Source organism: Geospiza fortis, unplaced genomic scaffold (genome assembly GCF_000277835.1).
Source record: "Geospiza fortis unplaced genomic scaffold, GeoFor_1.0 scaffold40, whole genome shotgun sequence".
NCBI lineage: Eukaryota > Metazoa > Chordata > Aves > Passeriformes > Thraupidae > Geospiza > Geospiza fortis.
Window position 1 is genome coordinate 9522308 of NW_005054297.1, and position 14047 is coordinate 9536354.

At 38.7% G+C, this 14047-nt stretch overlaps 1 protein-coding gene across 1 annotated transcript; it reads right to left on the minus strand.

Annotated features, from left to right (window-relative positions):
* Window positions 1-13731, minus strand: UGDH (UDP-glucose 6-dehydrogenase). Its single transcript, XM_005415460.2, has 11 exons — window positions 13561-13731; window positions 11180-11281; window positions 9652-9852; window positions 9371-9568; window positions 8741-8888; window positions 7473-7567; window positions 6019-6149; window positions 5197-5330; window positions 4029-4120; window positions 3829-3939; window positions 1-1116 (listed from the first exon to the last, which is right to left on the minus strand). The coding sequence occupies exons 1-11, from the start codon at window positions 13720-13722 to the stop codon at window positions 1006-1008; spliced, it is 1485 nt and encodes a 494-aa protein (XP_005415517.1). The 5' UTR covers window positions 13723-13731; the 3' UTR covers window positions 1-1005.
* Between the last annotated feature and the right edge of the window lie 316 nt (window positions 13732-14047).

The window sequence follows — 14047 nt, forward strand, 5'->3', positions numbered from 1 at the left end:
GCTGAATTTATTTTTAATGATTTCTTCACAGCAGAGATTAATTTTTTGCAGATTCATTAAAAAGACTGCTTTCAGATAGAGTATGTCATGAAGGAAAAAGATAACTATCAGGTAATGTTAAAGCCAATATCTGTTTTCTACTTAGGCTGATCCAAAATTAAGGTAATTCTCCTTAAATTCAATGTTCAAACAAGCAGAATTCTCCTCTGCTGAAGACAGGTGGTGTCACTGTAACTTAGGGAATACTTGCCCCAGCAATCTGATGAAATAAAAAATGTGTGGCTGCATATGGAATGTAGGCAGGACAACCAAAGAATGAAAACTGAAGACCTGCCAGTGGATCAGTCTGTAACTGCTGTCCACTGGCACTAATTACACAACTGATGCCTGCAGAACTGCGTGGTCTCCCAAAAGATGCAGTTTAGACTGCACCAGTGTCAATGGATCCCAACCAGGACTGGGGCATTATTTTTGAAGTCAGTTCTACCTTAGGGCTGGACCTAAACCCTACCAATTTACTTAGAAATGATCTGACTTCAATGCCAGTTAGAGCACACATTTAACCAGGCAAAGAATCGCCCCAAAAGAAAAAAAAATTGGTGAGACCTAAGTTCCAGTCCATAGATCACAGTTTATATAGAATGATTACAGTCTATAACTGGACTAAGGTAGAAAGATATTCTATTTCATTTTTTTCCCATATCATTTGAAATATTTAAAGTGCTGTTTAGGAACATTTCTGGAAGCAGAAATCTGCAGTTTGAAGGTAACTTTTCACTTAAAAGATGATTCATTATTAAAAACAGGTTTGTACCATCTTCAGTAACAAAAAAAAATTGCTATAAAAATAGAGATTTGAAAATAGACTGAATTCACATGTACCAGGTACCATTTCTAGTGTAAAACTGGTTTAGTTTATGAAAAATATATTTCCTTAAAAAAAGCATAGGCTTACAGTATTATCACTAGGAAGATCAACAAAATTCCTTCAGTATGTATTACACATTATACTCTAGGCTTTTTGACAGGTGGATCCTGCAGGCTGAATTTAGGAATTTCACAAGAAGAAGCAAAAGGAATTCTTTTAGCTGACACCTTCTTCCCAATTGTTTCAATCTGAAAAAGAAAACACATTCAACAAGTCAATGTGGCAAGCTAACAATCATGATACCTGTGAGGAATCTACAAAGAACACATTTTATGAGCATTAGAATAAAACAAGCCACAGAGCACAGTGTGCCCAAGGACAGTTTCTGTGACTGGAGTTGCAAAGAGTTTGTTAAAAAACAAAAACAGCCAACCAGCCCTTTTACAGGTGCCTGCTTTGCCTACTTAAAGCTGCATCTTGACAATTTGAGAATTCATCTGCCTCACCTTCCACAGGACTACAAATACAAGCACCATAAAATGTTTCTGGGTATTCATAAAATATGGAGCCTCGAACTCCTTTTCCTAAAAATTTATAGTAAAAAGCTTTTTCCCTCCATAATGCAGTAGGCTGGTTTTGAAGCAACACAGCTCTGAAAGGCTAAAGGCAGCCAACACAACAAGTGAAAGCCTGTTACACAGCCAACACACTCAAGCCAGGTATGGCAAATTCAAAGAGCAAGGCAAATTCCTTAATTTCTAGGTCAGACGAATGTGAATCACTAAGGACAGAGCTTGTGGAAGACAAAACACCAACTAGGTAAGACAGTTCAGACACTCAGTAAATAAGCAGAACTGTAGCTTTCCTCTTAAGTAATGCAGGTCAAATGCAAAGCTCCAAAAGATAAAATACTTCAACTATTCTATTTTAACAAAATTTTGATGAATATATTCTAGGCAGACATCTGAATTAACGCTGAAGAGCATTGTTTAAACAGTCAAGAGGTACATTGGTGTGTACCAATGTATATGGTACATACATATGGTATGTACATACCATAATTGCCTTTAACAGCTTCAACTGCCTGGTTAAATGAATTTATACAAGCTTATTCACAATCATAGCTTAAACATGTTAAAAATATCCAGAGAGAAATCCTACAGCCATTATAAGAATAAGCACAGTACTCAGGAATACAGGGAATGAAAAGTGACTGAAACATGGATCTGATCTGGCCTGCAGATTTTGTTCTTATGGTATCTGGCTGAGATGCTTCCATCAGATTATTCTGGGATTTGGTCATTTCAGTATTAGTCAAATTCCATCTATGCTGAAAGTGCTTCAAGCCCTTCAATCAAGGCTCACTCTGCTTTTCCTGCTTGAGACCTAAGTAGGCTTTTTTCTCAAATCAGAAATTACCCTGCCTAGAATCACAGAGCTTCCCATTCGTATTTCCTGAATTAAGCTTTAACTGTGGAAACAGGTTATAATTGAAGTGGTAGGTGTGTTTTAAGTTATTTAAATGCTAGTTTGAGAAAAAAAAATTAAAACTACTCAAATTCATAGGTTTGGATAGTATACAATGGAACTGCTATCAGCATCAGTCTAATACAACAGCTTTTGACAAGGGAAGTTAGAAGATGAGGGCCCTAAAAACTTCCATTTTGGGATTGTCTGTTTAAGACAAAATCCTTTTTATTATTTTATGCAGAAAATATAGGTTAATTGTTAAATGCCTTTGCAATGATATTCTGGATGAAAAATCTGGATAATAAACCTGCATGACTAATTGCATTCTGGATGGGAAACTCACAAATTAGTTAAAAATTCAAGTAGAATTTCATAGAAGAAACACAGAAGTACAGTCTCTGATCTATAAAGTCTTTAAGCCACGGGAGACTTCAGAAGACAAATTCCTAGGAGAAATATCACACAGATTAGAATTTGATCTTGAATTTGCTATTAGCTTAGCAAAACACTTAGCTATAAAGTTAAGCTTCTGGTTCCTCTCTCTGGTATAAACAAACACCATTGTTTGCATCTTCTGGCTGATCTTAATCAAACACAAAGGACTAAAAGGACTAATCAGTCATCTCCTCCTTCTTGAGCCTTTCACTGACTATCTCCAGATACATCTTTGCATTCACTGCTTTCACCTCCAATATCAGCCAGCTTTGTTTCAGAGACCTCAGGGAGAAGAGTCCAAAACTTCCCTTAATAGTTTGTCCAAGTGAAGATCTCACTGGCTGATAAACATTTATTACCTTCATTACCTTTTGTTCAGTGTTTAAGTCTCATGTCTCCAGTAAACCTGCTTATGTCTTTTGTGAGGAGCAAAAATGGTACTTACAACTTACATTTACTTCTGCAGGAAGTGTTTTGCTATCCTGTTACTGTCAATTTCAAAAACCCTTTTTTTTTTGGTGATAATAAAGTAAGACTCCAAGTAGGGGCTATGGCATAGATTGTAACACAAATTCAGCCCTTCTGCAAAGACTGCAGATCTGGAAGAAACACTGCAGGAGCTGGTTTTGGAGTCAAATATCATGCCAGAATAAATTTAGGCATAAGATTTAGCAGTTTTTCACATTTATCTCGTAATTGTCCATTATTTCTCTGCTGCAAAGAAGGGCAGAGCAGCATTCAGATGTTGCTGCTGTAGATTTATGGCTGCACTCCATGACCTCAGATGTCTTCTCCAACCTGAATGATTCCAAGGTAGGCTTATACTGTGCAATGTTGATGGCATAGCCTCAACTTTAAAAGCACATCAGTCTGTGAAAGTAGTACCATAGTGGAGAAAAACAGTACTAATGAACACTTAAGAACAAACAGGTTTACATTTAAATCCTCACCTCTAGAGGTTTTTTTTCCACTTACTACTCAGTCACTGAAGAAGGAGAGCAATAGGGAAGAGAGCAGAAGGAAAACAACATAAGAAACATCACCCAGATGATTACCTGGAAGCCAATGACTTGTAGCTCATTGTGAAGATCATCTAGAACTCTCCTACCATCAAAGATAAATGCAGGCTTGAGCATTTTCTTATGAATACGTTCATAATCCAACTCCTGTAAAGAGTAATTAAAGTAGATAGAATAAATAAGTAGCATAACACTCTCTCTTTTTTTCTTTAGTTTAAATTAAAGATAGCATTTACCTTAAACATGTCCCATTCAGTGCAAATTACAAGGGCATGAGCTCCATCACAGGCTTCGTAGGGATCTTTACTGATAGTGACCAAGCGAGACACTGTAACAGAAGGAAAATACTTCTTTACTCTGCATGTCTTTAGCATCGGTCTGGCATGTTTCTGGCAAACGAGTCTCCTTCCTTGCCCTACACAAACAAGTGGTTTCAAGTCACTCACCTAGTGGTATTTTCTACCAAGATACTTAATATTTTGGTTTTACATATTGAAATGAAAGCAGGTTGTACCTGGCATCTGTGCAGTCAGAGCACTTAAATGTTTAAAGTCAAGCATTCAAATTTGATGTCAACCGTCAAGCAAATCTCTAGAATTTGAAGGTACTATGGAGTGCTCAAATGCCAACTCTCACAAAGGTCATTGTCTGTACAACAGCAGCACATCAGTTTCTATTTTACACTCAGTTCACACTAGTGCAGAGACACATGTGGCTCTCCAGGGGCTGCCTGAGCAGCTGCCTAGAGGAAAGCCTCCCCTTTCCCTCTAATTCAAGGCCATGTCTAATAATGTACACTTTTCATTCTTCATCACAGCTCAATTTGCTCCATAGAAGCCTCAACTATTCTCCTCATCCATCAGCTCCATTCCCCCTCTCCCCAGTAAGAAAACAGAAGTCCCAAATACCCCTTACCTCTGTAATCATAGGTGATTTTAAAGGTTTCTTGAGTGTAAGGGAACAAAGTAATTTGGAAATTATATGAGGGAAGGGAGAATGCTCTGTAGTACATTCCAGAATCACTTCTTTATTTCTATTTTAAATATGTAAGAAAGAGCTAAGATAGAACTTGGGGCACAAAGGAACTGTTAGAACTAGTCTGTCCTGGACATTCTTCTTTCTCCTTCTTTTAATTATTCAGAGATAAAATGCTAGGCATCTATTCAAATGAGTGTTTATTGGAAGAAAAATATACAGTAGTTGAGAATTAGCATTTATCTAAAAAAGCTACAGGGAAAGGAAGAAGAATGAGAGTAATCCTCTGAGCGATAACAATAATTTAGTAAGTGCAACCAACGGCACAATGATGTCATGCTGAAAATGAATTTATAACATTTAAACAGACCTGTGTGTATTGAGAATAGGGTGGGAAGAGGGGAATAAACTTTATATGAGAATTCTTACCTTGGTTATCTTCTGAGACACCCAGATGCGAGAGATCAAAGATGATTTGTTCCTTAGGTACTTTAGGGTCATAGATATGCAGCTTTGCTCCTTCATCCATTAAATACTTGCTAATGTAGATACTGGATGACTCTCTAGGGAAGAGAATCAATCAGTTAAGGAACCAGCTGGCATGTTCCAAGTAATGAAAGTTCTCAACTATCATGATATGTGATGCCAGAGTTTTTATATAATTTTTACATTAAATAACTTAGTGGCAACCATGCCAGCAGGAAACCTGTAATCTTGATGGACACCAAGGAGAATAATATGAAAAGGTTTGTATCTCTTTTGCTGAATCATCCAATAAAGATAATGAGTCTGATGACTCCTAGTGACCAAAATTATAAAGGCCTAGAGTTTTTAAGCTTTCTCCACAAACCGCAGTTGAAGAGTTGTATCAAGTTTGACCTTTACAGGAGAACAGAATTAACCACTTCAGGAAATCAAGCTGAAACTTTATTTTCACAAAGCCACTTAGAACCAGCTGCAAAAGTTTGCATTCTTTTCTGTGGAGAATGGAAGGAGTCTGTCAAAATCTATCTTTGCTTGTGCAAGTTAATAAGGACTAGAATTATCTGCAACTTTCTGCATGATTCAGGTCTGTTGTAGAGGTCAAGAATCAGTTCTCACCCACTTAAGGAAGACTAATCCTTGTTACGAACCAATGCAGTCACAAGAAAAAGAGGGTTCCATGTCCAGCCATTAATTCAGTTCAGTGCTGGGTATTAGCTGGGGGCTGGTGACAGCTGTAGGGAGTCCATGCTGGTGAACTGAGCTTACCTTGTGTCCCCAGTATCCTTTTTGAAAGCAAACCCTAAAATAGCAATCTTCTTGTCAGTGACAGTATTAAACAAGCTGTCAATAATGCGGGAAGCAAATCTTCTTCTCTGATAATCATTCATGTCTATCACCTGAAATTATACAAGCCATGACAGTACAGAGGGGAGCCATTTTAAACTATAAACAGATTCTATTAACAATCAAGCTGAACTACCCACACACAGATTTAATAGAGGCTTAAAAGAGAAGGCTAAGCATTTTTACTCAGTATCATAAGCAATCCTAAGATAAATTTAGTTAATTTATTACATTCTGAGATAAATCCTATTTAATGAGTGAATACTGATGCACATATATACATCTTAACATGCATTATCTAGTTTAAAGGCTAGGATTTCTTTCAGATTACTTTTTTCAAAAAATTAAAACTTACTGCTTTCCATGTCTCTGCCTAGAACACAATTACAGTGTTAGGGTACTTGCTAGTACTCCAACCTTTTTCATGCTATGTACATCCCATTGCCAGACCTACACTTTCTCACATGCCATGTGTAACAACTGTGAGAATATTTTTAGCCTTTTTAATCCACACTGACAGATGCCAATACACAAAACCTGTGTAATTCAACCACACTTAAATGCCTCACTTCTGTTATTTTGTTATTACATGCAAGCATTCCAATTTTCCTGGGATGGAGAAGAGTGAAGGGAAAACAGGCTAACCAAAATGAAGACCAAAAAAACCAAAGCTTCTAATAAGGCAGGAAAATCGTGTACTTGGTATTCTGGGGGCATCTGCTAGGCAGCCTTATACCTGACCACCAGAGACAAATGAGGACAATAAACCAAAGGGGTTGTTTGACCACACTACACATCTCAAAGCTTCTCAGTCAGGACTAGGGAGAAAGGTGAGGTGCTTTCACTGGTTAATAGGGAAATGCTTGCTAGTACAGACTGGGTATCATTGCTGCATTGGAGCCAGGCCTGAGGGCATCCACATATTCCCAACCATTCCTAACATTAAACAAGGGAACAACAGCAATCATGTTTGTTTATTTTTAAAAATAGCAAGATCTACTGTGTTCTTTCAGAACTGTAATAGTAGACCCTGAGGAAAAGATTACAAGTTCTGAATTCAAAGTGGACAGATACCCAAGTGCAAAAGAAAGACAGGAGACACATGCTTGTACTTCACATCATCTACTGCTGCTAGACAGCTTCACAATCCATTTGGTCCAATCCATTTAATTCACCCCAAAAAAGCTGAAGCACACACAAGTATCAAATGTCAGCGTTAAGCCGAGGGCCCTGAAATGTAAAGGTGAGCAGCACTAAGGTATCTGCTCCCTGGAGCTGAAACAAAGGTTGTGTGGACAGTGCTTAAAAGCTCAATGCCTCAAAGCTGAGTGCTGAAGAAACACCACCCTCTGAAAAAATTGGTGAAGAACTTGTACCTGCTGCCAGTAGCGAGCCACCTCAGGTAAGTTCAGTGCCTCACAGAGGTACACTAAATTCAAGACATCCTTCTGAAAACAGCTACCTCCAAACCCTGAAAGTGAAAACAGTTATTTTACAGGTGACTAAGTTACCCATCCTGGCCAATCTGTGGAACCAAGCAGTTTTTGGCAATCACCGACATAGTCAGCATTGTGATTTTTCCCAGTATTTCACTGCTAGCAAATGAAAACCCTTAATCTCCTAAAATCCAACTCCTGGACCTACTTAGTCAGCTACAGAAAGCTTAATTATGCTTCAGTTTCCACTGAAATCAATGGAAGTTTTAACACAGAAACCGGAACCTGTATGAGAAAAAGCAACTATAGGCTATTATTAAAACAAGGTAGACAAGCTCCTAGGCCTGTTAACCCCTCACCTCAAGATTTAGACTAAGATTTCTCAAAACAAGCGTGTTAGGATTAGGTTCCTTCCTCTTGCACCCCCAAATGCAATCTAATCTTTACCAAGAATGAAAGATCACCACAGCTGACCAAGGGAGAGCTGAGGCAGAGGGATCCTTGAACCTAGAACTTTGCTCAGCAAGCAGAATCCCAGAAACAACACACTGTAGAAGGAATTATAACAAACTAGTAGCAATTCATGCACCAATCACCACTTCATCACATTTTACTCTCTCATAATTCTAATCCAGAAATGACTACCTATGGCATTTAGGGCCATGGCCCAGCTGACAAGGTGGTGACTGGTCAAAGGTTGGACTCAATCAAAGGTTGGAGGCCTTTTCCAGCCTTATGATCCTATGAATTCATCCTACACATTAGAAGCTGTCATCACACATTCTGAGCTAAAGGTATTCTCTTCTCCCTCAGGCCACTGGCAGCAACTCCCAAACAAAACTGCAGCAGCTGCAATTGGGAAGATTGGGAAGACATCTTAGAGAGCACTGTTGGCAGTGATGTTTCAGAAAAATTAAGTCACAGCTTTTCTTTCCAGTGTCACAGGCAGGGTAAACCATGCACTCTGAACTCTCCAGTTTCAGGTTGCAGGGGTCTGCAGCAACCTCAGTTCTACATATTTTACCAGAAAAATTGATTTATACTAGTATTCTACAGTAATATTTTCATACATTAAGCACTTCTAATGCTGTAGAAAATTTTAGAGAACTAGAGTACTTATTTCAAAACACTACTATTATATTATATTATATTGCACTATTAAAACAGAAGCCCAGTGGGGAAAAAGAAAGGAAGATTTTTTCACTTACCAACACTGGCTTTGAGAAATTTATTTCCAATTCTTTGGTCTGTTCCAATAGCTCTAGCTACTTCTTCAACATCTGCTCCTGTAGCTTCACACAGAGCACTGATTGAGTTAATGCTGCTGATTCTTTGGGCAAGGAAAGCATTAGCTGCCTGCAAATAAAAAGTATAGTAAAGAACTTCATTTTTCCACAAACCAAGATGTCCACAGACCAAAGGGAGTTGCTACTGGAAGGATTACTTTAGTATCTATGCAACTCCACTGACACACAAAAGGGTAACCTAATGAGTTTAACATATAGATGCCAGTTAATGGGATTTAAGCAAAACAAGATAATGCTTAACTTGCAGAGTTTGAACCATTTTATGATGGTAATCAGTTTCTGCAGCACTGGAGGCTTGCTCTTACTAATAACTAACAGCAATCAAAGTGAGAAAAGAGTTCACAGAAAGTCAGAATCATCTATTAGCCAGGTCAGCTGATCTGAAAAGATCAATATCCTTTGACATATGCATTGGGCCCTCCCAACCTCACCTGTCTTTCCTAGCTGCAACACTCAGTGTCAACAAAATTCTGCCTTTGAGCCTTGTCCCACACCCCTTGCTCATTGCAGACCACAGCAGGCAACACTAACCAGTTTAGAAAGTTCTGATGACCAGGTATTGGTTGTGAGGATTTTTTCTTTGGGCACCCAGTGCTCATAAACAGCACACAAAGCACGGACAGCTTTCTGTCCCTCTGGAGAGTCATCCCCACCGATGAGCACTCGGTCCGGGTTCTTCAGGTCCTTGATGGCTGTTCCCTCAGCAAGGAACTCTGGGTTAGACAGCACCTACGCCCACAGCAGAAAAACAACAAGTAAAAGCCAAAAGCAACAGCCAGGCTTTAAATACACAACTCAAAGATTATGTTTACCTGCAAATCCAAGTTAGGCTTAGTATTAGCATCAAATATTCGACGAATGCTCTCTGCAGCACGTACTGGAACTGTGCTTTTCTCAGTGACAATTTTATAGCCATTTGAATTCTGTACAATTCTTCTAGCACATGCTTCAATGTATTTCAGATCAGCTGCTCGGCCTTTTCCCATTCCATAGGTCTTTGTTGGTGTATTAACCTAATTACAAATAGGTGAAAAGGGAAGAAATGCTACAGGTCAGTACCTCTTGTGTTAAGAGGCAAAGTGAAATTGTTAAGACTGATGGACATTCTCCTTCTCAGAGGAAGGAAAATGCTTCTACCTCAGAATTATTCTGGTTACCACATCAGATGAAGAGGTATTAGCTGTCACAATTACACATTTTGTTTCCCACAGAAAGCTCACTGGTCTCTACTTAAACAAGAGCAATTCATAGCAGTTCTGCAGGCTTTGGTGAAACAATCCTTATTCTGGAAACACCAGTAATTTCTACATGATTATGGCCAGTCACTTTTTGTTACCTATCCTACACTAGGAGTGCAAAGACTCAGGTAAGAATCTTGTGGCCAGTGAGGCAACTACAGCTTAAACTCCCTTTGCAATGAAACCTAAGCATAGGACTGATGAAAACTAATATACTGATGTATACAGAAAAGACAACACGAGGGAAAACACGTAGTTTAGATTAAGACAGAGGGTCCTTTTCATTACAAATGGAAAGAAGAAATGGCAACAACATGTAAAACACAACAGCTTGTTTTGAGCCAAGGACAGGTGGCAATATATGGGCTGTATTAGTGGCTGCCATCCAACCACACAGCATTCGAGACTTATTGCATGAAGGAAAATACTGTTAGGAAGGGAGCTCCAAACTACAGTGCCCTAACAAAGAGGAGATCTCAAGAGAAAACAACTTTAACAAAAAACTTAACTGTGGTCTACCAAGGCAAATAGCAATCAGCTCTTTTAGACTCTGAATTAGTAACAACCTCTAGATTACAAAAGGTTAATCTTTGACTAAATCCTCTTTCTAGTGGTGTCAATAGCTTTGAAACATTAAAGCCATCCCTGCTTCCATTAATACACTATTTTGAAAAGATTCTAGAAATAGGTCATCTTTGTAACCACATAACCAGCATACAATTTTGCATATCTGTCTAGGAATTTTATCATTATTACCAAGGTCCCACAGGTTTCACCAGTACAGTGCAATGACAGGGCTGCACTACATTCTGCTCTGACTCCATACACCTAACCAAATTAAACATCAACATTACCATTGTGACTTAGAACCTGTTCATTTGTTAAAGGGGCTACTGGCTATAAGAAAAACAAATAAAAAGCTTAATTAACACTTTTACAGCACTACACAGAAAGACAAGGAGCAATCTGTGACACAATGACATGAGATTGCTAACTGAATCTACATGACAAAAGAAAGGCAACTTCCTAAAAGAAAAGTAACATAATGATTTGATAAGAAAGAAAAAAAAATATTAACACAACCACCTTCTCCTATACTTACAGAAATAAATACAAGATCAGCTTCTCTAATGGCATCATCAATACTGGTGGAAAAGAAGAGGTTTTTTCCTCGACAGGATTCTACTACCTCCTGTAACCCCGGCTGAAAAAGAAGCAGAAAAAACCCAGTTAAGATTAATGCAGTTAGAAGAACAGCAAACTCTATGCCCAAACAGAATATAATTTCAGATACAGAAAGATTTTCTGGTTTTCCCTGTCAGTGCAGCATGTTTTCAGCCTGGCAGATGTAAAGCTTCTGAAGACTATTTACACAGTAAAAAAAGTTAAACTCTTTCTTATTCAAAAGACTCACACTGCTGTCCTGAAACTTTCAGCCACACTGAATTGCTTATTTGCACAGCCAAATTTTAGCTTTCAGTTATTCCTGTGCTCAGTTCTACTACCACGAGATGCAATTTAAGAAATACCTGTAGAGTGATGTTAAGCAGATCCAAGAAAAAGTCTTAAAATATTCCCTAGACTGCAAACAAAGGAGGTGGTCTCAATTCTCCTGTTCCCATTGTCCACGATCCCCTCAATATCAGATCTAAAACTGCTTCAGCACAAAAAAACATCCCACAAAGTCTTCCACCAAGTAAGCAAGCCCAGATCCAGTGAAAGATAGGCAGCAGAGACACACATGAAATCAAGACCACTCCTTTTAGCAACCACCCCTCTTTGGGCCAGATTAAACTTATCCTGGCACCACTCCTACAAGTGTGGGAGAATCACAACAGCCATAATATGATTAAATTCTTTCCAGAGACACCGAGTGCTGTAACACTTTCCCCTCTCTTAACACCTCCACTCAGACAAGAGAGGCAGGAGGTCACATATAAATGAGCAATCCTCTGTATGGATTTTTAAGAATGGTCTTAAAAAAAACTTAACCAAGATATTTTGTTTGAATAGTCAGTCATGCACGTTCACGTGGCAATCATATCTCCAACTCATTACACCTATCATGACATTAGATACTTAAGTAAATGCCAGAAAGGCAAAGGTTAACTGGATGGAGAGAAAAAAGCAAGCAGAAGCTTTCTTTTATGCAAGACATTTTTACTGTCTCATTTTATATCAAATACCACCCACTTAAAAGAAAAACAAAGGTCAGAACAGGCAAAACAACATCCTACAATCCATCGGATATTCCAACTATGATCCTCACAATGGGATGTAAATAGAACTAGACAATTTCTGACACTGAAAAGAAATAATCCAATCCAAAAAAACCCCAGAAAAACCTCACTGTGCAATGACTCAATTTTACAACTGTCTGAACTAACTCTTGGCAGTTTTTGTACATTCTTTGTAAGCAAAGGACACCATTCCAGGAAACAGATGTTACAAGTTTGGGTTTTTAAAAAAAAAAACACACCAAGGCAAGCTCTACTTTGGCTCATTCAGTCTAAGTGTTAAGAGAAAACAAAGTACTTGCTTTCAAAAACTATATTCATGTCTCACCTACTAATCTGAACATAATACACAGTCGCCTTCGAATTTATAGGACAAAGGAGGTCTATTCATCTTGCCTTAGTCACAGTATAGCTCTGGTTTTTAGAGGGAAGAAAACTTCTTACAGCAAAAGAGCAACTGTTAGTACCAGTCAGATCCCTTGTCTTTGGGAGATGAGTGAAGATACATTTTCACTCCTATTAAAGAACTCAAATCTATAAAAACTGTATTTCATGAAAGAATGAAGGAAAGAAAAAGAGACCTATTCTTTTATGATGAAAAAGAGTGGAAAAAAACAAATGCTAAAAGAAGCAAAATAAAAAAATGCTTGACATATTTTCAAATTAAAGTAATTCTGTAATAAAGGAGTGACAGTGTGGTACATTTCTTTGTCCTAGTCTTCTTAGGCCAGACTGAAGATTCATGGTACAGCTGAATCAGAAACATGACTGTCCCGATCTTTCCACATAAAGTTGGGCAGCACAGACTGGATTTTGGCAGTATTTAGAATGCAAATAAAGCTTACAGGTCAGTATTAACACATTTATACTGTGCTACAACCCAGCAGATAGTATCTGTAATTGAACAAGAGGACTATGTTATGATCAAATCAGGTCCCAAAACAAAGTCAGCATGATTTAACACAATTCACTATATATAGAATTACTTTTTCCTTATTAGGCCCGTCATATAATCATTAATACACATCAGCATCGGCTGCATTAAGTTATTTCCAGAAATATATAACCAGAAACCTGGTTTAATGAGCAGAAGGGACAGGCAGGTGTTCCAGAACACTCTTTTTGAAGGACATCACTGACATGCTAAGTTTGACAAGCTTCAGCAATGGGCGATAGGGAAATGCCACGTAGTGGGAGACAAGCAAAGGCAACGCTGGCTGGAATAAGAGACAACAGTGATGTTTACCTCGTAGATTGGGAGCGTGTCTGAATTCCAGGCATTGATTCTGGCCTCATTGACATCCACAACAGTAACTTTGATATTGGGGCACATTTGTGCAATAACACTACAGGTTGGCCCACCAACATAACCAGCACCAATGCAGCAAATCTTCTTAATCTCAAACATGATTGCTCTAGTAAGAGGAGAGGGAAACAGAAAATCCGGAGTTACAAATTAAAATACCGGCCGACAATTCAAGGAAAACAAAGAGTATCAGTGATTTCAGATTTTATTATGCTGCGGCCCACAGAAGCGTTTTCTTTCTCTTGAAATGCACTGCTACTCCTCTCTCCAAGCCGGGATGGTGTTGGAGCCGGCCCCTCTCCGGAGCGCCAGCACACACAGAGCACCAAAGAAGGGTTTCTGCGGCGGCTTTGAGTCAGGACACCCCGATCACCCCCCTCGGGCCGAGGAATTGCTGATGCCGCGGCAGCCCCGGCTACGAGCAGCG

What these genes read in the sequence shown, in the direction of transcription:
- UGDH (XM_005415460.2), bottom strand. Translation starts at nt 13,722, where the DNA reads ATGTTTGAGATTAAGAAGATTTGCTGCATTGGTGCTGGTTATGTTGGT. An exon ending in CTGATCTTGTATTTATTTCT is followed by an intron (nt 9,853 to 11,179) that starts GTAAGTATAGGA and finishes ATTTGTAATTAG; the next exon opens with GTTAATACACCAACAAAGAC. An exon ending in AGCCTAACTTGGATTTGCAG is followed by an intron (nt 9,569 to 9,651) that starts GTAAACATAATC and finishes CTGTGGGCGTAG; the next exon opens with GTGCTGTCTAACCCAGAGTT.